Source organism: Mixophyes fleayi, chromosome 4 (genome assembly GCF_038048845.1).
Source record: "Mixophyes fleayi isolate aMixFle1 chromosome 4, aMixFle1.hap1, whole genome shotgun sequence".
Lineage (NCBI taxonomy): Eukaryota > Metazoa > Chordata > Amphibia > Anura > Limnodynastidae > Mixophyes > Mixophyes fleayi.
The window spans coordinates 165,434,877-165,458,170 of record NC_134405.1 but is presented as its reverse complement, the minus strand read 5'-3'; the positions used below and the strand labels follow the sequence as shown (position 1 = coordinate 165,458,170).

Below are 23,294 nucleotides of genomic sequence, written 5' to 3'. Positions count from 1 at the left end.
TCAGTACTGGTTAATATATGCTCTGCTAGTCTCCAGGGCCTGTCTCTAGCAATGGTCTCCAGATGCCAAACCAGAGGAGCATGGTCCGACCAGGTGATAGGTAATATCTCGACTTTCTTTATACGCTGGAGGGACCATTTGTCAGTTAATACCAAATCGATTCTTGAATATGAGTTATGGACATGGGAGAAGAACATATAGTCCTTTTCCCCCGGGTGCAATACACGCCAAATATCGTATAAGTCATATTCCGCTAACATTTGGGAAAAAGCTAAAGAAGCAGCATTAAGAGAAGACTTAGATTGCTTGGAGGGACTTGAGGAACGATACAACTTTAAATCCGGGGCAACATTATAATCTCCCATACAGAACACCATTCCCCGTTTAACTTTGTAGACAGCCTGACAGAGCTTCCTGAGGAACGGAAGTTGTCGGGAGTTAGGCGCATAAATAGACACAAGTGTAACAGACTGACGTCCGATTTTCCCCACCAGGATTAGATATCTACCGTTTTTATCAGAAACATATTTATCTAGTTTAAAAGGACATTTGGCTCCAATTAATATAGCTACACCATTCCTCTTAAATGGGCCAGATGCGGCATAACAAATAGGGTATTTGGAGTTATGCAATTGGGGCGAAGCATGTGATGAGAAATGAGTCTCCTGGATAGCTACTATGTAAGGCCCTTGGGATGTGAAACTCTTAAGGGCAATCCGTCGTTTATTGGGGGAATTTAGACCCTTTGTATTAACAGAAAGAAACTTGAGCATATCAGAAATATTTTACGATAAGTAGTACAGCTTACCCAGGCTTCCATCTTTGGCGGTCTTCTTCTCCATAGAGTCTCCGACAGGACACAAAACACAAAGGAAGACACAATAGGGAGGGGGGGGGGGGGAGACAAAAAAACACAAATAAACTGAAATAGCACCCATGAGGGAACTAGTACTTTACCACTAAATAGGAAAATAAAATAGGCAAGTGGCAAAACTGAGTATATATGTGGGGACGTGCGCCTGGGCCAGGGGCACTCTAACTCAAGGAGAGAAACCGTCTAAACAGATAGCTATGCTAAACAGTTCGCTACCATAATGAGATATAGCATCTATCAAATAGGTAAAACATTCGTAACTGTGGGTGAAGGCAGTGTGTGCCAAATTTAAACCTAAGAGCTCAATCAACAAGAAGAAAAGGTAGCATGATAAATCCCACCATATTGGTAAAAAGGTATTGAAATAATAGTAACATCAGAAATTTTGGACCACTGGTCCTGAACACATAAACTGAAGAATAGGTTCTTCGCCCTAACAGCTTCTCAGAGAGAGTGGTCAGCATCCGGAAGTCCGAGAACCATTAAACTATTTCAAATCACTACTGGATGTGACCAGAGCAACAGGATGCGCCGACCACTCCTCATAGAGGAAATATAAATTGTGTAACAAAACAACTCTTAAAATAACATCATATATATGAGAGCTCATGTATCAGTTGGGGACCATTTTCTGGTGACCTGGCTGGGCTTGGGTCGGGCTGGTGGATCTTGGAACTGAATATCCCATTCCCTCAGTAATGCTGAGCCCTTTTCAGGGGAAGAAATTATCACAAGAGTTCCGTTTCTGTGAACAAGGAGTTTGGTCGGAAACCCCCAGCGATATTGGATGTTGGCCGATCTCAGGGCTGAGGTTATATGTGAAAACGACCTGCGCTTAGCCAATGTAGGCGCCAAGATGTCTGGGAATAGCTGAAGGTCTCCCAATTGATCCCTGGAGGGGGAAGACGGCATAGCGGCTCTCAGGATCTGTTCCTTGATTTTGTAGAAATGAACTCTGAGTAGGGTATCCTTAGGGGCTGAGATCGGAGCATTCTTAGCTTTAGGCAAGCGGTGAATCCTATCTATGAGCAAATCCGTATCAGAGGCAGAAGGTAGAAGCTTGTGGAACAAATCTGTGGCATACTGATACAGTTCGGCGTTGGTGACAGAGTCAGGTATACCTCGGATCTTAATGTTGTTACGGCGTGACCTGTCTTCAAGGTCAACTAGTTTGTTTGTGTGACCGGAGACATCCTCCTGCAGAAGGTCATGTGCCGAGATTAATTTATTATGAGAGCTGGCCAGTTCTTCACATTGATATTTTAATGGATGCTTTCAAGCATCAAACCAATGCTCCTCTCCCCCAAAGAGGTAAAAGGATATATAGATATATATATATATATATATATATATATATATATAGATATAGATATAGATATAGATATAGATATATATGATTTGGAAAAACGGACAAGACCATACACAGAAGACACCATGAATGCAACTGTAGGAGATGATATTTTGTGACACATCCTCTGCTCCTACCACATCTAGCCTCCCCATCTAAGATCTCATTGCCATATCTTGCCAACTAAATGAGATTGATTTAAGTTACACTTACAGTAAGTAGGACAAACCCCATAAAAATGTAATAAATCAGACTCTCACTAGTTTAGCCTCCCCTTTTGCAGAAGATGGACACATAATTACTGCCTTGGTAGAGAAGGCTTGACCAGGACTCTGCCTGGTCTCCATGTACATATGGAGTAGGTTTTAATTCACATTCTGTGGAGCATCACTTTCAAACTTGGTTGCTGGGACTCCCACAAATGCTGTGGATATACTCTTGTGCACAAGGCTGGATATATAATGTAAATATTACATTACAGTTGCAGATATATAGGGCTTAACAGAGAAAAACAAATGTTTCCCCCAACACCATGAATTTAGATAAACTTTGCGAAGCTTCTTTTGCCATTTTTAATGTTATGTTTGGTACTTACACAATTATTTTATCTGTTTATCATACATAAGTACACAGATGTCTGCACACTTATTTTCACTTTACAGTTTGGGTAATTAGCAATTTGTAACCAAGGAAATATAACAGTTTGATATCATTCTTGAAAATAAGGGAAAAGGGAAATGACTGTTAAAATGAGATTAAAAAAGTAATTATTTTCCTGTATTTGGCCAGTTGGTTCTTAAATTAAAAAGGATTTCCACATCCTGAGGTGCCAGCTTATAGATCCCAAGTTCATTTAGTGCTGCTGTAGCAGAGGGCACCTTGTTATCGACACTGGTTCTATCCACCATCTGTGCTGCAGACTGTAATACATCTTTCAGCAGCAGGGCAGAACCAACACTTAGGTTCAGGATAATACAGGCTTCCTTCACACTGCAAAAAACAATACATATCAATCACACAAGTCTACAGCGTCATTTGAATTAATAGCACAGCAGAATTTGGGGAGAAGAAAATGTACATGATGAGATCAATAATTGGAAACGTCAAGCACTGTTCTGTGAACTTTTGCTACAATATTCATACAAACATCTATCACATGTAAGCAGATTCAGCAGGTACATTTTAAAGCAACAAGGCCATAAAATTATTTTATTTTAACGCTAAGAAAATGGTTTGCTAAGAAAATGGTTTGTAGTTACCATTTTCTCTTGTTTTTTTTCTTTAGGCTGCTATCAATGATTTTCAATTCTGGACAACCATGGCAACCACAGTCACATGGCACACAATGTAGTGAGCAGAGAGGTTTTGGGACACCCCTCTGACCTCTGTGCTGCACCATCCTCCTCCTCCCCCCTCTGCAATCACGACATGCTGAGCGCCTGCGTAGCAGATTGACTGATTGGTAGACAAAATGGCTGCCAGAGAGTCTGTGAAAAGGAGATGATTTGTAGGTTGATAGCAAAGAAAGATGTATGATTAAAAGGTAGCGTGCTATTTGAAGAAAAACAATATTTCTGGAATTGCTGCTTTAAGTTCCCAATTATTCTGTTTATTTTTCCTTTCATTATATACTGCTCATAGCCTACATTGCTCCTATAAATGCTTTGTATATATGGATACTCACTGTTTAAAGTAATTCTCTGGCCTTTTGCAGTAGTGTGAAAATAAAGGAAAGAGATTACGTGACATATCAAACTGTAGTTGTGCTGCTCCTCCTTCGTTGAAATGATTTGCCAAGATTATCTGTGAAAACAAAGTCTCAATAAGTATCAAAGTCTTGACTTATCCCAAGCCCCTGTGATTACCAACTTATTTGTTTACTTACATCTTGATAAAGGAACAGATCCAGCTTTTCTGCAAGCATCTGCCAGACAGTTTTAAACAATGTATGGCACAACTGTTGCTCCAATTGTAAGAGACGATCCCTGAGTGCCAATAGCATTGGACAGGCTGTGCTGGATAATGACATCACGGCTTGTTCTGACTGTGACGGCAGAGACAGCCACCTGCAAATAGAACATTTGCAGGTCAGTTAAAGGTTGCATGGTGTTTTTGGGCAGCATTTCCTGTTTGTTACATCACACTTCATGGGGCATATTCAATTGTCGGCGGGATCGCCAAAAATCCTGCCGCGGAAAAACTAATACATGGATACGCTAATTAGTAGCTGGATTACAGCTTACGGCTCAGAGAGTAAATTACCGTATTACATGTTTTTCCACGCACGATTACCGTAATATCGGTAATCGTGCGCGGACCGCGGGATTTTCGGCAATCCCACCGACAATTGAATACCCCCCACAGAACTGTAATCTTCACGGATATTTACCTTTCTTTCTTGTAGATCTTTGCAGCATCTTTGACTTCTCGGAATACATGTTCTACCTGACGACATAACATATCATTTTTCAGTCGTTCTAGGAGGTTAATCATATCATCAAAGACAGAGATTTCCATGGAGGCCAGCTGTCCAAGTTGAAGCTTACTGCTAGAGTTTATGTCCGTGCAAACCTCCAGGGCAGCCTGCTGAAGCTGTAAAAAGAACTGCAAACACAGGCATTAAATTAAAAAAAAAAAATGTATTTGTAAGAGTAACCACCCCCCTCCCCCCAGACATGAAACACTATATTCGATTAGGTCCCCCTAATATTCACCAACACTATTACTCATCGCATATGCAAACACCAGAAACATGCTGCCTACCTCTCTCTGAAATCTGTACCTGCTCTCGTCAACCCTCCTCATACATAGCATATAATATGTGCTTACTGACTGCATTTCAGAGCAGATGCCACTATTGCTACGTTAGTACACCACGTGTGAATTGATGTATTACCCATAAAATATTATTTGACTATACAGAAAAAAACATCCCATTTATGTGTGTAAAAGTTAGAAAGTGAGACTTCTCCAAAGCAAACCACTGGCTCCCACTGGCGGAACTCCAGCGTCACTCCCCATCCCGCATTACTTAGTCCGTTTGAGTTTTTCCAAATTAGTCATTTTTTGCGGTCCCTGCCACCTACTTATGTTTTGCGAGATCTAACCCCCTTTGAAGATCTTTGTAAAAATCACCCTAGGGACAGATATCCCAACTTTATGGTATATTTATTGCTGCTGTCCTTCCTACTCCGAGGGCACATGAGGCTGATTGGGAAAAGGATCTAGGCCCCCCTCCGGACGATGAAGCATGGGATGACATGAGACTGGGGATAGCTAAAAGCTCCATATCCACCAAACTTAAAGAAACCTCTTATAAAATCTATTACCGTTGGTATTATACTCCTACTCGACTCCACAGCATGTTTCCCTCTTCTTCACCTTATTGTTGGAGGGGTTGTGGCCACAGGGGAACTATGCTCCATATATGGTGGACCTGCCCAATTATCTCCTCCTTCTGGGATGTGGTTTGTGGCATTCTAAACTCTCTATTTGAGGCTCCCGTTGCAAAGGACCCCTGGGTGTTTCTACTATGCTATCCTCCTCCAGAGCTTGACAAATTTTCCAAAAAACTAGCTTTACACATACTGACAGCGGCTAAATCCCTTATCGCCCTAAACTGGAAAAAAACGTCCCCTCCCTCTCTAACAGCCCTTAAAAAACAAATCTGGCATGTCGCAGCCATGGAACAGATTACCTATTACCTCCATGATAGAGGCCATGTTTTTAACCAGGTTTGGGCTCCTTGGCAGTTTGTGGAAAGCTCGCGTCCCCCTAACAATTAGCCCCGTGATAAGGACCCATGTGGGGTAAGTCCGGCTCCCTTATACGCTTTGCCCCCTTATCTTCTTGAGTCGTCTACACACTCTCCACCCACTGAGCTCTTTCATATACCTGCTTTGTGGTCTCCCCCCCCCCCTCCTCTCTGACTCCCTTCCCCCCACTCCCACATTTCACACTTTCACTAGTTATATACAATTTGATACCGCATATAAAATTGTAAAAAAGGTTGTCTCATTATAAGCTTCTATGTACATGTTGATTCAATTGTTCTGACTGTTTTTATACGTCTGTTCAATAATAACAGTCTTATTCCCTGTATTTGCTTATATGACCAACCAAAATAAAGAATTAAAAAAAAAAAAAAAGTTAGAAAGTGAAATGGTTTTCCCATTAAAGCCAAGTTACAGTTAAAACAATACTATTAAAATAAATATCAATATGGTATGAATTTGATAGCAATTGTGGTGCAATGCACATAGAACTCTAACTTTTAGGTCAGTCTTAAATTTCATACATTGACTTATGCTTCTAAAAGGGCATCCAAAAACACGTAGTACAGGCCAGTCCTTAAGTCAGTACAAAAACTGCTACTTACAACATTGTCAGCCCAGTCTCCAAGCACAGTTGCTATGTAGTTGACGGCATTGAGAATGGCACAGTATTTAAAGCCCAAAAGAGCTCTGCTCTCTTCCTTCATCACTTGTGTTAGACGGATCCTAAAGTCATCAACCAAGTCCTTCTGCAGCTCCAAGAACTTCAGCTTCTTCTCTGCAGTGGGGAGGTTCTTATACCTGTCTATTAATCACAAAATTCAAACCAATCATATTTCAGTAGCAGAAAAAGGTTTTGTTTGGAACAAATTATAATGTAGGAAAGGCACAGATAATTTTGCCTTTTGGAAATTGAATGATGAAAGGTGGTGGAATCTAGCATACATTGATTATCGATTTAAAATAAGGATTTAAAATAAGGAAAGTCACTGATATTTCTTAATATACACTAACCAGCTTGTAAGTGGTGGTTTAATATGGCTTTTTGAGCTAGGCCACATTAATAAACAGAGAACATGAACTGCCCTCTCCATCCAGGCAAAATATAAAGACAATTTGAAACTCTCTCTAAAAGTATAGAAATGAAAATGTACACATGCATCTCCTATAGTACAAATTATGCTGTTTGAGGGATTATGACATCAAAGAAGAAGAATTAGAGATCTGTTAACTCTCTGGACATTAGTTTTAAAGCTTAAGCTAAATTCACAGGTAAGACTTAGGCTTGAATTAGGGCTTGCATTAATGTTAGGTCTAGGTTAAAGTGTGTGGTAGGGTTAGACTTAGGGGAACCAGTGTTCTCCCCAGAAAATGTTGACAGCCAGTGGCATTAAGAAGTTGCAGGGTGGGCTCAGTGTAATACTTTGCAATAATATTGAAAAATGTTGGAGGTTACCGCCCACAACTGTCAGGACTGATGGTCAGTGGGCTAACACACACTGCTGGCTGTAGTGCTCACATAGTGCCTGTTATAATAGGAGAAACAATGGTTTGTTCTATTATAATAGGACTCTGTTAGGCTCCAAGAGCCAGGCGGTAAGTAAAAACAGCTAGGTGGAGCACGTGGGAAATAGGTGCTAGTGAGAATACTGGGGAAGATATTCTATTTCCACTTTGATATACATTCAATGCTCTCAGTTTGTGAAGTATGACTAGCCCTTCAGTGACCAGCTAACTCCTCGTCAGAGTTAACATAACCAGGAAAATTTTAGGCATGTGACATACTTTACCTCGCATTATGTCACTAAAGCCCCTGCATTAGGTCTACTACAGACACTAAGCAAGAACGCCTTGGCCCGGATCTGGAGAAATCTCCAACAAGGTATATAAGATGTATAACATACATCACAAATGCATCAGGTTTGTATGCAATTGTCATGTTTTTATGCAGGATTCGTATTTTGCATAATCTGTCATTCTGACTGTCCGGCACTGCAGAGTTTTACAGTAAGTAATTTCTAACTGCAGCAATTAATTTGTGGAGTTAAATTCAACTCACAGCTACTAGTAGAACACCATTCATATAATGCTGGTCAAACATGCTCAGATATCTGCAGCAATAGCATGAAATTGGTTGATAACACAGCATGTGTTTCCGAATATTTTAGATAATTTCTGGACAGGTTGGTAAATGCAGTAGGTAGAGGACTGTAGATTACCTCTATTAGCCTGTATGTGTGGTCATCTTACAACCCCATTAAAAAATCTGTGGTGTGGAGATCTAGCTAGATAGCCTGATCTCATCCAGTTTGGTCACTCACAATAACTGGACTGGTTTTTAAAAATTGATTCTCATACCAATCAATCATCCAAATTATTCAAAAACTGACTCGATATTAGATTTTTAAATAAAAAAAAAATGAACACCTTTTTCTCCAGTTTTGTAGCACAAATGTGGCTATTATTTTGTTAATATAATATGGACTTCATTAACCACTATTTCACTACCACCCACATGTGGCATACAGCAGCAGCTGGTAAGCATGGAACACGGTCATCAATGGCAGCATGAAAACGTCAGTGATGGAAACAAGAACCAAAAGACTCAAATGGGAAATGTAAAAGGGGGGCCTATCCAACATATTTGAAGTGTCTTTCCATGTAGAGTATCTTTCCACTTAAGCCTTCACTCCTGCGCAGAAGTGGGAGTAGGTGCCGTCTGTAAAATCTTGTCCCCAAACACACATGAAGAGGAAAGTGCATTCCTCTAATGAAGTGAACTGAAAATAATATTGTTTTGTTGATCTTCTCAGATGTGCAGTGCTTAAATAAATACAATTTTCATGAAATCACCCAAAATTGAAAGCTCTTGTAGCAGATGACCTAAAACAAAACTTTGGGGATTTATTAACAACAGTATGAACAATTTTTGAGATGTTTTTCAAAAGTTTAAAAATATGGCTTTTTGGGTGAATCCAAATTTTGAAAATTTAACATTTAATTTTTCTAGAAACATACTGCTGTGTTATATATCATATGAAAGCCCATAAAAAGTAGGTTTAACAAGAGACCTTAGCCAACTGTAGCTCAATCAGGTGATCGACAAATGCAATTTAAAAAAACATTAAAAGCAACATTTTAGATGAAAAAGTCCAGTTTTAAAGGCATATAACTAAACAACCAGTGCACATATCAGCCTAAGATTTGGGGGGTTTCCTTACACCCATGGCAGCATTATACCAAATTGAATTGAAATGAGAGAATTTAAGGTAGAAATATTTTTAAAATTGTGTTGATTTGATGTGGAATGACCCGCTATGAGCTTTTCTGATGACATATGCTTGCAGTTCTGCGGAAGAGACACATCATCACTGGAACAAGGGAAGATGGGACTTCTAGCATTCAAATATTGTGAAATTAGGAATTACCTGTGATAACAAGGAGAAGAGTCATAAATGTCTCCGCACAATCTGGAAACTTCATTTCATCCACATCAAAGATATCTTTGTACTGCGACACCCAGGCAGCCTCTGAAGACAGCATAGAATCCATCTTCTCTAGCGCCACTGACAATGCAAATAGCAGGAAATGTGTTTAAGTATGTATTTCTTTATTGGACACCCAACAACTAGAAAAAGCAAATATACAAAATGGACACAAGGGTGAAGACCCTGGATGTGGCAGGGTGAAATTTACAGGAATTAAAAATAATGGGAGACACAAGCATTTACTGGGTCAATGCAGTTGTTTGAGAGAGGTTTTCAGTCAGTGCTAGGCCAGTTGTAAGATAAGTCCCTACTAAGAGAAAATGTATCTTTGTGATTCAAGTTGAAGAAGAGCCAACAACAGTGCTGGTCCAAAGTATTGTGTTCAAAACCTTGCTAGGGGTAAAAGTGACAGATAGCATGCAGGTTTTCATTAGTAGCAGCACTTTGAAGACACCTTTTAAAGGGAGTACAAGAGTTATAATGCTGTTCGGTAAAAATCTTGCAGGACTGCATTAGAGACAGTAATTATAGAGGAGTATAACAGAAGTTTTAATGCAGAGTAGTGGGTGGTTTCTGAATATTTGGAAAGAGCCATTCTAGCGAATAATAGACCCAGTACAACAGAGGAGGTATGATTATGGGTTGTGCCACAATGTATCATTGTGGAATATATGTTTGAATATCAGGTAATCAGTCACCAAGTTGTGGCATAAATTCCTACTGCACTACTTGGAGTAATATACTTTCTGACAAAATAAATGTCATTATTTCAGACTCTGCCTTGCTTCTATACCAGGCTTAGGGCAATTATTGAGTATTCTCTATGGCACAGTGATTCCCAATCAGCATTTTTTCTTTTCTCTGCTTTTTTCAGCCAGAGATGTGAAGCTCTTAGTGTTCAATGTGCACAAGAGAGATGTAGCGTGCTCATCGGGTCCCAATCCTCAAGTCCTTCCTAAAGAGAGAAATATCACTTTAAATTAGAGTGCCCTGGACCCATTAGGCACCTTATGGACAAGTGGCCTGATTCATTAAGGATCTTAACTTGACTAATTTGCACCCCTTGCATTGTAACATGGTTTTGTCCAGGAGACTGAAATAGGAAGTTTCTCAAGTTAAGATCCTTAATGAATCAGGCCCAAGGTCTTCAGGACCCATTTTCCCACAAGGCATGTTGAGAGTCATTTCTCCCAACTTCCTGTTGTCTTCCACACCACGAAAAAGAGAACTTCCAAAATCTTTTGAAGTAGACCAGCGGTTACCAAACTGGATGACACAGCAATCTCACGGGAGGCCGCGATCAGGGCCGGTAGTAAGCTGGGAAAGCAAGGTGGGGCACTAATTGGTAATTATTTTGACTTAGGGGTGCCTTGAAAAATTTTTGGAGATCCTAAATAAGGGTGCCTCAAACTGAAAAAGTTTGGGATCAACTGGCTTAGACATAGATTAAGGGATTTATATGGGTTCAGCCTGCTAACACAAATGATACTGAAAACAAAAACGTACCACAGAAAAAAACAATTATATACATGATATTTAAATTATTCATGATTCACATTTTAGTCATAAGTGTCAAATAAGGCTCCAGTATTTTGTACAGAAAATCCAAAGTGCATGCATACAACATGGCCAGGCACCATGTCTTCCATTACCTAGGACCCATTTTCTATGGGTATAGGGAGAGTCAAAAGGCCAAGAATCATTTTATAGAAAACAGACACTGGCTCTCCCCGCCATATGATAAATGCAAAAAACTCCAACAAAAAGTACACAGGGGGAGGAAGAGCCTCTTTGTCCCTTGTCCACTGGCCAAAACACACTTCACCCAGGAAACTAAATCTTTAGTCTCCTAAAAGTGGGAGCCTCAATTCCAGACTACAATCCAGAAATACGGGGGATGGAGTCCATAAGGGTCAATCAAGAATCAACTCAAGTTAAATAATGAATAAGTGCCATGTCAAGCATGTGGGGCTCCCCTCCCTTCTGTCTTTCAGTCACCCTGGGACACCACATAAAAACTGCTTTATTAATGCCAGGGGACCAATGTAACCATGAACAAAGGCTTCATAAATGTCAACAAGGACAGATACTACACTTCATTGGACTTTTTCTTTTTTTTTTGTTTTATTGTTCTCTAACTGCAGGAAAGGTTTAACAAACATTATAAACACAGTTAAGCTGCTGCATTTGTTTTATAGAAAGAGAAAACAAAATGTATCAGCTAGTATTTAAAAAATAAATAAATAAAAAGGAATAAGTCTATCTCTATGTTGCTGTTGAGATTAACAAAGATTAAGCACAGTAAGTATTGGTGTATTGTTCTTTTCTTACGTTTTCTTTCCACCGTCAGCCATCTTTGAAAGAAGGTGTCCTCTGACAAGATGTACATGCAGTTTGGAAGGCTGCTCTGATAACCATGTGCCGTGTGGAGTTCCCTTTGAAACAAAAGCACCTCATCCACAAGATGACAAAAGAGGACATCATCATACAGCAAACAAGGGATATCAACAGACAACTTCTCCAGAACCAATATGACAAGACCACGAGTAAACTCCATCTGTAGAGACGGCAGCCAGAAAGAGGTGCACTGAAAACCTTATACAGACACAGCACATGTACTAGTGTTCATTTGCACAACCTAATGACAATTATGTATCTAATATTATCATTTGTATACAGAATAAACAACACTACATATTAGCAGCAGACAAAAAGGTCAAAGTGCAATCATAGCAGCTTTAAAAAACAAAGGCTGTGATTTATTGATGAAAATAGTATAAAGATGCAATATCCCATAGCAATCACAATAGCTTTCAGTAGTCCGTTTGCATGATAGACTACAACTGCTAAGGGATGACTGGTAGCAATAGGTCACTACAACTTTGAGCCATTAACGAGCATGATGGAAATATCACACACGGGACTTCGAGTTAGGGGTCAGTTTTGTATATGTTTTGTTGGAAATCAAAGTCTAAAAAGGTGCTCTGATTCAGATTTTAAAAAATGACAAACTGAAGTATATGTACATTAACCATTTGTACTGCTGCTTAACACAATCAATTGAGCAGAGAATAAAATAGGAGTTATGTGCTGGCAACCCAAAGTAAAGACAAATAATTAAGGTTACTAGTCTTATTGTACTGTCGTGTGTGAGAAATAGTATACATCACTACAATCCTGTAAATTGATGGTCTGAACAGGTCTATAATTAGTGCTCGGAATTGTGAAATTAGTGCTGTATAAAGATTTGCCTGTGTGACTTACATAAGTTATAACCAGTTTATACAAGTGTAGATATAAACTACAGTGTTACAAAGATGAAGCAGCTTTATTGCCATTTCAACTAAATGGTATCTTGTGAGAGCCAAACACTGAACAATATTTTTCCACATTTTTATAGCTTAAGCCTAAATTGATAAAAACAAGGTCATATGTGCATATTTCATAGCTGTAATGTTTAAGATAAACAAAGTAACACGGAGGTCGCTGTAATCCTAATGCCTTACCTTACCATTCACAGGGGAACCTGCTCTGTTCAGAATTGGTTGAATCTTCTCATGTAAAAAGGTTGTATGGTTCCCAATCCACATGAGTACCTGGGTAAGGTACCACTCAGGCTGGGTTAAAAGAAGAATGACATTTAAACATCATGATGGTGAAACTGGCTCTTATCATTAAGCTTTTAGATCCTAATTTGACAGTAATAAAAAACAAACAAAAAAAACCAAAAAAAAACCACAACATTAGTATATAACAATTTAAAATTTCATAGCACAGCTAATAGGATACTACTAGAAACTGGAACACCTGCTCTTTGCGCTTGTTTTTTAAGTTGTGTTGCTCAAAGATTGTGACATGCACTCACCATGTGGTAAACACATGCAGCATCTACTATAGGTAGGTCCACTTATTTGTATATTTTCCTCTTTGATCTTATTGTCCACAATACACCTGGCTGCACCAAATCATAGGATTCCCCAATATATCTGGTCTATACATTTGCCTGATATGATCAGTGAGCAGTATTTTATGTACAGACATGCATCAAGTGAAATCACAAGGTTTGACTTTGAAGGAATGTTATCACCCTTTACCTCAAATGCATTTGCAGAGGAACTGCAAAACTAGCTAGTTTTGCGTGAAAATGATCTGCCGATGCACCGTTGCGCGCATCCGAAGAGAACGGATGGAATGCACGGTGACATGATCTGGTACAGGCAGATCAGAACTAATTCATGCCTGCCTGATGGTGAACATTAACCACCTAGCAACAGTTCATTTTGTAACCAGCCAGCCACTCACGTGAGCATCATACAAAAATAAACAGGAATCCATCCTCCGCATAGCGGACTTCCTGTCCACATACATTTTAAGAGCATGGACCACATCCAATGAAGTCAAGGATCCATGATCCAAAGATCCATTGAAAGACTGAGAACTCAATCTCTTAATAAGATGAAAACCAGATCACTTTTGGCTGGAAGCAAGGTATATTGCACAATACAGCCCTGGTCAGTATGGAATACCAGGTAAGCTGAATGACAAAAGAGCCCCACACCTTCCAAATTAGGAACTTGAACCGTTTGAGTTGACTGAACTCAAGGGGGAATGATTCAAGATCCCTAATCACCAACTTCAAGTCCCAAGGTGCCTTAGATGGTACATAAGGAGGCTGGATGTGTAGAACTCCTTGGAAGAAAGTCTGCACCTCCAGTATACCTGCTAGCCTTTTTTCAAAATATAAAAAAAAAAAAGGACAGATACCTGCACCTTTAGGGAACTAAGGCAAAAATCAACCTCCAAACCATCCTGTGAAAAGGCTAAGAACCTGGAGAGTCGAAAGGCTGCCGTATGACAAATCCTGCATTTGCACCAACTAAAAGAGGTCCACCACACTATAATTAAGGGCAGAGCCCGGTTTATTGGCCTTTAAACATGGCATCAACAACTATCTCATAACCAATATTCGTCAATTTGTCTCGCATGGTGGTGTAAAAGAAACTGTGAGGTGGGCGACTTTGGGGGTCCATCATGTAGCCATGGATTAAGATCCCCGTAATCCACCCATCATGTGTGGAAGCCACCCATTGGTTCAGGAACAGCAAGAGGCATCCTAACGGCCACGAGGCGGAGAGGAATCCCGTCAGGTTGCAGGCTTTTTAAGGTTTTTAGTTCCTGGACACCTGTTGGAATAGGGCATCCTGCCCATCTGTAACTGGTCCCTGGAAATGAGGCTTACCTCAGTAAGCCTGCTCGCAGTTTGAAGAGCCACCCCGAAAGTGAAGATGAAAGGAACCAAAACAAGGTCCTCAGGGCTTCTGAACATTAACCGGGTGAAAAAAACAACAACTTTTTTTCTCCTAGAGAGATATGTCGCCCAGCTCTGCACTTAAAAGAACAGAGCCATCATAAGGAAGAAATTACAAGTACTTTTTGGATTTGTTATCTGCGTTCCATGAACGCAACCACAAAATTCTTTGATCTGCAGAGATGGAAGAGACTAAGGCTACATTTTGAGCTGCCTCAAATAGATATCCTGAGGCATCTTTTAAATGTAATGCCAGAGGAAGCAAGCCACCAAAATGGAAGAAAGCATGATCTTTAAAGAACTTTCCATTTTACGGTCAGAGCTATTTTTAAGAGTAGCCAAGCCAGGTATATATGTCATGCCTAGCGTGCTAGAGGTGTATCCACCTTAGATACCTGTTCCCATTGGGCCATCTCATCCATCTGAAGTGGAAAGAGGCAAGGAAACTTACACGGTACAATAAATTTTGTCTGGCTGTTTCCATGCTGACTCCATAAGATTTGTCAGCTCTTCAGAAGGAGGGAAGCATACTACATACCTCTGCTGCCTCTTTCCCACTGGGCCTCTGAATCAGAGACCACGAAGAGAGGATGAGCAGACCTAAACCTTTTATGGGAAGTCAGAATTTTCGTGGACTCAAGAAATGTATTTCATTTTTCAAAGGTCATGTACCAATTAAGTAGTCTAAGAAGCTTCCGCCTGGATTTGTCCTTGAGAACCAAGAGGAGCTGGCAGTCAGAAAAACCTTTCCCTGCAGTCTTTGAATATGTCTTAAGGGCAGCAGTCTTAGAAGGCTGCAATGATGCATTTTGAGCCAGAGTGATAATCGCATCCACTGCTGGTATCGCTGCAGGATGGGTGAGCAACTGAAATAGTGCTGTCAGAGACACTCTCAATGCAGTCGCCTACGCTGGTTCTCCCATCTGAGGGGGAGGGAGGAGCCTCGTGGGCACCTGCCCCAGCCATCTGCATCACAGTCCACACAAACCCACCCTGGATCCTACCGTACACTGCGTAGTTTGGATTTACATTTTGCAGAGGTAAAATATTTTACCTTGTTCGTTTTGCCTTTGTCAGATATATTTTGCAATATTTAGGATACAGAGATAGGCAACCTGCAACTCTATATCAATAGTTGCAGATAGATATATATATATATATATATATATATATTTCTATCAATTATCTGTTTATATAAATACACAAGTCTCATAACTCTACTCCCAAACACAATTTTGTGTTCATATAAATAACAGAATAATCATAACAGAAAGAATCTCTACAGCAAGACCATCTATGTGAAGGAATTAGTAAACAAATATAAATATTCTACAGATATCTATTTTTACAGATATGTGTGAGACAAAACTAATGTAAGGTACTCATCCCTCCAGAACCATGTCTAGTGCAGAGTACCTGCAGATAGAGAGCAGCCTGTCAGTCAGACACAGTATATACTGCTGATCAGTAGCAGTGTGAGGTAAAACTGGTCAGGAGTTTCTTCAACTGTCCCCAATTATCACTTCTCCTGAACTGGTCTCCAAGGAACATACCAATTTGCTGAGGGGTGGGGGGGGGGGGGGGGGGGGGCAGTACTACATGAAAATAAAATGCTCCTCCTCACTTTTTAACCACTATATGTGTAATAGTACTTGCATCTGTCAAGTTATAAAACGGTGTATAATACAGTTTGATATATGAATATATACAGTCAAATACAGTTCACACCAGTAGACAGTAATACAAGAATTCAACAATGTACTGGTCCCTCTAGGATAGATTAAGTCCAGTCAGGAGAAGGGAATCCTGTCGACAAGGAGAATAGCAGAATACATAATCCTCTCAGGAGTATACTGCCGACACAGTACACATTACAAATTACTAATAAATGAATCAAACAAAATAAAATAAAACCTAACCTACAGCAATAGCTGCAGAGCAGTTAAAATAAAGTCCAACTCCCAAGGGCACTTAAATAACACTGAAGAGCTAAAGGGGTTGCAGAGAGAAGGCGCTTCTGTCAACAGCTACATTAACAGTTTAACTATTTAACTGCCAACTCCAATGCCCCTAAATACAAGCCATGGTAGCAGTTGTCCCCCAGATTGAATGAAAGATAAATACAATTTAACAGTTCATCTCACATTCCTATAACGTATGCACATGTGATGTATGGCAATACAATAGAATATATACAGAAACAGTCCTCACCTTGCTTAAAACATTGGTTTGTTTATTGCCTGTAAAATGATACCAGAATCTCTTTTGTAGAGGTTTTAACATAATCTGCATGGGGAGAATGATGGTAGGAGATGCTGGAAGGGAATATTTCTCCAACATCTGTTTAGGTTTGCTTATTAATTCATCTCTGGGAACATATTTTAAGGAAATATAAATCATCTTTGATTGACAACAGCATTCAGTTAGGATATCTGTTATTTCAGGCGGTAATATGATGTGATTGTGTAACATATGTACATGTGGTATCCCCTGTGACACAGTGCTTACTCTCGCATGGAAGCTACTCTTGCTTATTTTCCCAGGTGACCAGACGAATTGCAGCAAACAAGGCAAATGTATTTTGTATGCAAAAAAGAAAAACCATGGAAACCTGCACACAAAAACTGGCTCCTGCAACAATAATTTCCAGCTTACATTTTAAAAGCACAATGCCATATCTTTTCAGAGTCTCCATTGCCAACACAGTTTATGCAATGACAGCCAAAATGGTCCCGCTTTAGACTTAGACACCTATGACTATCAAGAACAGAGAAAACCTCACAAAACATTTAAGGCACATATCAGAGATATGCAACTCAAAGTAACTATTCACAAGGATGAATACAGGAATTCCTCTAAATACTTGCTCCTATTTTATATACTACTGCAAAATTTAAAAGACCATTTTCCCCACTGCAATACAGTTTTACAACCCCTCCTAGTAACTGTTCTTCTACTCTAAAGAATAGACAGAGAGCTGAAGTTGAATCTTCAAGACCTCACCCAGATTGAAATTCCCAAAGAATCCAACTAGCAGGGATGTTTGAGCACCTCTAACTCTATAGGATACATTTAATACTCTGGTCCTTGTGTCTAATGCTTTATAAGTAAAAGGATGATAATAATAAACAACACTAACAACAACAACAACCTAGTAATTAATCACATTCTTCATTCGACTTATTTGAAAAGGATACGAAATTTGAAGCTTAAGGAGTTGAGTAAAGAGTGTATCCAAGTTAGTGTAAACCTCTGTTAGACTGGCAGAGGCTGATGATGAAACTGGTGTCCGCGACTGAGGAGGACCAATGAATGGCCAGTTTAAATGGTTTAACACTTCTTCAAAGTCACTAAAGAAAGGAAATCGTGTTTAATCAATGCACAAAGACAGTGCATTAACAAATGACTAGAAGATCAATTGTGTGTGTAGTGGCCTTAGTCACTACCCCATGATCAGCCATCTCAAATTTACCTTGTTAATTTGTCTTTTAGGATTTTGTGCCAGAACTGAACAGTGGATCCGATAAATTTGAGTAGATGAGTACATGATGAATCCTGTAGCTTAATAGCCAACTCAGCCATAGATACCAAGGTGCTAGCAGCTTCTGCAACATTGTTAGTCATGAGATGTTGTTGGATGTTATCACTGAAAAAAAAAAAAAAAGCTACAATGCTATAATTGTACCCACAATATTCAAATCATCTTGATAAAACAAAAATACAGTAGAAATCAGTAATGCAAACCACATTTGCAGATAGGTGTTTATCCAATTAGAGTTAGTTACAGGGCTTGTTATACCATACAGTCAATAAGTCTGTCATTGTTTTAGAATTAGTTTACCTTAGCTCTTCAATTTGTGAGATCCATTTTAAGTAAGATAGGTGTCTCTCTACTTCATTGATCTGGTCTATTAGTGCCCCTAAATCCTCCATCCATGGGGCAGCTTCCACCAAGTGCTTGCTAATTGATTTAGTCATAGTATTTTCTCTTTCCAGGAGAGATGCAAGAGAGGACTTTGTATTTTCTGCATCGTTTAGAGCAGCCTGAATTCGTTTTGGAGCTTCAGAAGAGACTGTAAGAACCTGAAGATAAAATGTTATCATATAGTGTTTGAAAATGCCCACATAGAAAAGAGAAGATCACCTTATTATTATTTTTAAACAAAACTTTTTTTTACTAGGTTTTCGACAAGGTACAAAGTTGAGAGTCAGCAATAGAATAACAGGTGCTTAGGTGTAATGGTTAACAATTAAACATAAACAAAATATAGAATCTAATCAAAGGGAACCTATGTATACCAAGTGAAAACTTTATACGAAGATCCCCTTATTAGGTCCTCATTGTTATATAAACTTCAGATCTTTGCTTAAATTAGTTGTCACTATTAGATACTTAGTTGTATTTTATTATAACTTATTAAATGGAGTCAACTAGGGGTTATTTTTTGTGTGGCATAAATGGACCATCCTTTCGAAAGAAGATGTGCACCTCAGCCAATTATGAATATCTTAGATGATGTAGTGGTCTCATTCTATGTTAAATTTGTCGTATTATATCATCCAAGAGTTCTTAATATAATTGTGTCTCAGCTTCCAACTAACTAGCAATGAGGACCTAATAAGAAGATTGTCTCTTTTACCCTTTTTCTTCTTTTCACAAAATTTCACATCTTTATTACTATAAGTTTAATACTTTATATCTCGGAGCATAAATCATTACCATGTTTTATGAATAGAATTTTAAGTTGAAATAATAAAAATTTGTTTTTAATGAATTGGACAATAGAAAATAGTATATGTATTATACTGGTACATAGAATAATAGTGCCTCCAATATCAGAACCCTTTTTTCTACTTTTTATTTGTGATAGTGTATATTATTCTGGGCGTGTACCCCTAAAATAGAATTTGAGGGATTAATAAAGTATTAACACTTTAAGACATATCTGGTGTGGATATCTTTATGCAATATAATTTATACCACCAAATAGAACTGGACATAAAGTCTTTAGACTTTAAGAAACACAGTTACAGATAGAGACTAGAAATTAATCATTTGGATACTACAGAGTATTTTTAGCAAGAATTGCAGACAATTTGTGGTCCAAGTTCCCTGATTGAAAACAGTGTGTTGTTTTCCTAAAGCTACTTGTATGTATTAAATAGTAAGAGATATCATGTAGAAGACATACTGTGAGAGCACTAACATTATTTCCAAATTAAAGTATACAATCAAATAGAAAGTATATATAATAATTTATTGAAAAAATATAAGTGTATAACCAATTGATTCACTGTGCTTGTCCCTACATCCATCCAATTCCTTCCCCCAATAAACCGTGGGGTCTCCACCCAGCTGGGGCCATGCCTCTCTCTGCCCTGGGGCCAGCAACGCAGTCTCCGGAGGTGCTGCCAGAGACATTAGACTTGCACCCCACCTGTATATAATTCTGTGTGTGGTAGGGAATTTAGATTAGAAGCTCCAACAGGGCAGGGACTGATGTGAAGGACTACATATTTTGTATATAGCACTACATAATATGATCAGTGCTAAATAAATAATAAAACAAAGAATAATATAAAGCATAGACTATAAGTTTCAGGAGCTTTTCAGATTCCAGATAAAGCTGTGATTATAGGTTAGCATACCTGCTCTTCCAGGTGCTTTTTCTCTTCTGCAATGGCCTCAATAAGACTGGAAACTTTCCGTAGGGACTTGAAATCATTTCCAATTTCCTTCTCTACATACTCACAAACATAAAATGGAAGATCACATGTGTTTGGATCAGACCATTCTAAATTCTCATTTGATCTCTCCAGGTCACTGTTTCTTTGTTTGTCTAGTTGCTTCTCATTCTCACAATATTCCATATTCGACCAATGCACACAATTTTGTGGAAACTGATAGCACCTGAAAAGAAACTTCCTTTTAGAATGCACTATTTTATGTCATGATGACATCATTCCTGATTTTTTTTATTGTTATTTTGACTTAATTAATAGATAGTCCATTGTGTCAGTGGCATTATATATCCGCTACCACACTTGTTAAATAGGATCTTTCACATACACACATTAAACAGATATCTCTATAGACAACAAAATAGACGAACTAAACATACATATTATGTTTTTGAGAAACTTTCAGCGACATCATCAAGCTCTAGGCAGCAGAGTAGATTTCAAGAGCGGCACCTGATTGGCTCTGAATGATCACAAGATTAGTGTCATAAGATCATTAGCCCACTCCAACAGCAAATTGAAATAATACCTGCAGCAATGTTGGGCAACCTGCTCAATTTTATGGGTCTTACACACAGTCTCCCAACATTATTAACTATGAAACAGCATCAGCAATGCCAAGTATGCTAACAATTGCAATAATGCCCAGTAATATGTTGGCAGTAATACTTAGGGCTAGATTTACTAAGCTGCGGGTTTGAAAAAGTGGGGATGTTGCCTATAGCAACCAATCAGATTATAGCTTTCATTTATTTAGTACATTCTACAAAATGACAGCTAGAATCTGATTGGTTGCTATAGGCAACACCCCACTTTTTCAAACCCACAGCTTAGTAAATCTAGCCCTTAGTAGTAAGTCTACAATACAGTTACATAATCAGCCACCAATGGAAATATTGATCAGGAATATATTCAGCAGTAAAATAAATGCTCATTCATATGCCACCTGTAATGACAAATATGCCAGCTGTGGAAGTAATCCCCAGTAAAAGTCACCAGTATTAGTAGTGTGCAATAATAAGCCATGACTTCAATATATTAATAGTCATAGTAATGTCTAGTAACAAGCCACTAGCAGTAGCAATACCATGTAAGAAGCCAACAGGACCAGTAATGCCCAATATCGTTTTTATATAATCACTTATAATGTGTGCGTTCTGATGACATCCCTCCAGTGTATAATAAGGACTAAAGAACCTCTATTGCAAATTATTACACAGAGTGCTTTTATACAGGTCACGCATCTCAGTATATAACCCTATATTTAGATAGTTACAGAACTCATTAGTGACTTATCCTTATAACTTACAGTAGAAGGCAATCTCATATATATTGGTAAGAAGTCAAATATCACCATCCGCTATTTATATGCATATTTTGAGTCATAGACAACATACACATGCTGTCTTACTCAAAATTGGACATATCAGAAAAAAATACAATATTGCAAACAATAGGTTCCAGCCTACCTGCAATTTAATTTAAAGGCAATTTCATAAATCGTCGTAATGTGATCAGGACTATAAGAAAATCAAATGGCTACATGCTTGGTCGGACATTTATGTATACCTGTAAGTAACCAGAGCCGCACTCCGCAGCTGCCCTGTGAGCCAGGGAGAAGACCGAGACTATAATGGCTACATCCCCGTCATCGAAAGGACCTGCTGACATCACCAAGTCATGTGACTACTGTGTAGTCACATGGTACACGGGGGAGGAGGCTGAGGGTGCTGATGCTGCTGCTGCTGCTGTGAATGTTCCCGTGTAGCTATACTGAAAGTAAAGGGGAACCAGAGCAGCGTTCTAAAGTGATGGAGAATCAGGTAAACTGCTATATTTCTACTGAATTCAGATTGAAAAATTGTTTTCCCTGTCAGGTTTATTCTCCTGTAAATTGATTTTCAGTCATCAGTAGTTAATCCCAGAAAAGAGTCTTAAAAACATGACACATTGTAGAGTATTAGCCAGTTTATGAGGGGAATTCAGTTGGCCGCATTACTGTAAAAAGTAGCGTGACCTGCGCACTATTACCGGTATTACGGTAATAGTGTGCCTAAATACTGTTATTACGGTAGTATCAACGCCAGCTTTTTGGGAGCTGCAAGCAGAAGGCAGGGTTAAATTTACTGTAATAACGGTAATAAAGTCATCCTGGTGCCAGGGAAGGGCTGGCAGAGTTTAGCTCGGGGGCAAGCACACAGCACTGGTCCATAAGTAGCGGCCCATCCTTAAAGGGTGGTTTTTTGGTACAATATATATTTATCTATATAAAAAGAGGCTATTTTAGTGTTGCTTAATCCATATATATATATTTTTATGTCCTGGCCCAGAGCAGGATTAAGGCTCTGAGGGGCCTGGGCACTTTAGACAGGGTAACCCCCTATGATGTAGCATGGTTATCATTTAAGACAAATACACAGGCACTACTGTTAGGTGCACACAGTTCTGCTTTCACGAGCAGTACACAGTGAAGTGAGACATACCTCCCAACTGTCCTAAGCAAAACAGTCACCCAAATTCGGGACTGTCCCACCAGATTCTGGACAGTTGACAGACTGTTCTGCTCTCTCCTGCCTGTTCTTTTCACTTTCACCACCTGCGGCTGCTGGTGTGTTTAGATCAGTTGCTGCTTGTCTGGATCCTGGAATGTTGGATGCCCTATTTGAAAAAAAAAATGGGTACATAAAATTTAGAAAACTCCAAACACTACTGGTGTTAAATCAATAGCACCCACATTTTATAATTAGGCCTCCCTCCAGTC

The 23,294-nt window shown here is 39.1% G+C and overlaps 1 protein-coding gene across 3 annotated transcripts; it reads right to left on the bottom strand.

The window, feature by feature from the left end:
* Nucleotides 1-2,777: 2,777 nt before the first annotated feature.
* Nucleotides 2,778-22,209, bottom strand: RINT1 (RAD50 interactor 1). Of its 3 annotated transcripts, none has more exons than XM_075208783.1 (14): nt 22,103-22,209; nt 20,441-20,702; nt 18,633-18,874; nt 18,264-18,437; nt 17,989-18,141; nt 17,003-17,159; nt 12,990-13,100; nt 11,815-12,040; nt 9,424-9,561; nt 6,601-6,800; nt 4,612-4,826; nt 4,108-4,288; nt 3,907-4,025; nt 2,778-3,212 (listed from the first exon to the last, which is right to left on the bottom strand). In XM_075208783.1, exons 2-14 carry the CDS (start codon nt 20,660-20,662, stop codon nt 2,990-2,992), a joined length of 2,361 nt encoding a protein of 786 aa, XP_075064884.1. In that variant the 5' UTR covers nt 20,663-20,702; nt 22,103-22,209; the 3' UTR covers nt 2,778-2,989. The 3 variants fall into 3 exon arrangements, with proteins under 3 accessions (XP_075064884.1, XP_075064885.1, XP_075064886.1); XM_075208784.1 differs by lacking the exon at nt 22,103-22,209 and adding an exon at nt 22,003-22,096; XM_075208785.1 differs by lacking the exons at nt 20,441-20,702; nt 22,103-22,209 and having other exon boundaries at nt 18,264-18,396; nt 18,633-18,722.
* Between the last annotated feature and the right edge of the window lie 1,085 nt (nt 22,210-23,294).

Coding starts and splice junctions, on each gene's coding strand:
- RINT1 (XM_075208783.1), bottom strand. CDS start 20,662: ATGGAATATTGTGAGAATGAGAAGCAACTAGACAAACAAAGAAACAGT. Junction 18,142..18,263: donor CTAAAAGACAAATTAACAAG/GTAAATTTGAGA, acceptor TCCTTTCTTTAG/TGACTTTGAAGAAGTGTTAA. Junction 4,026..4,107: donor ATCTGTTCCTTTATCAAGAT/GTAAGTAAACAA, acceptor TTGTTTTCACAG/ATAATCTTGGCAAATCATTT.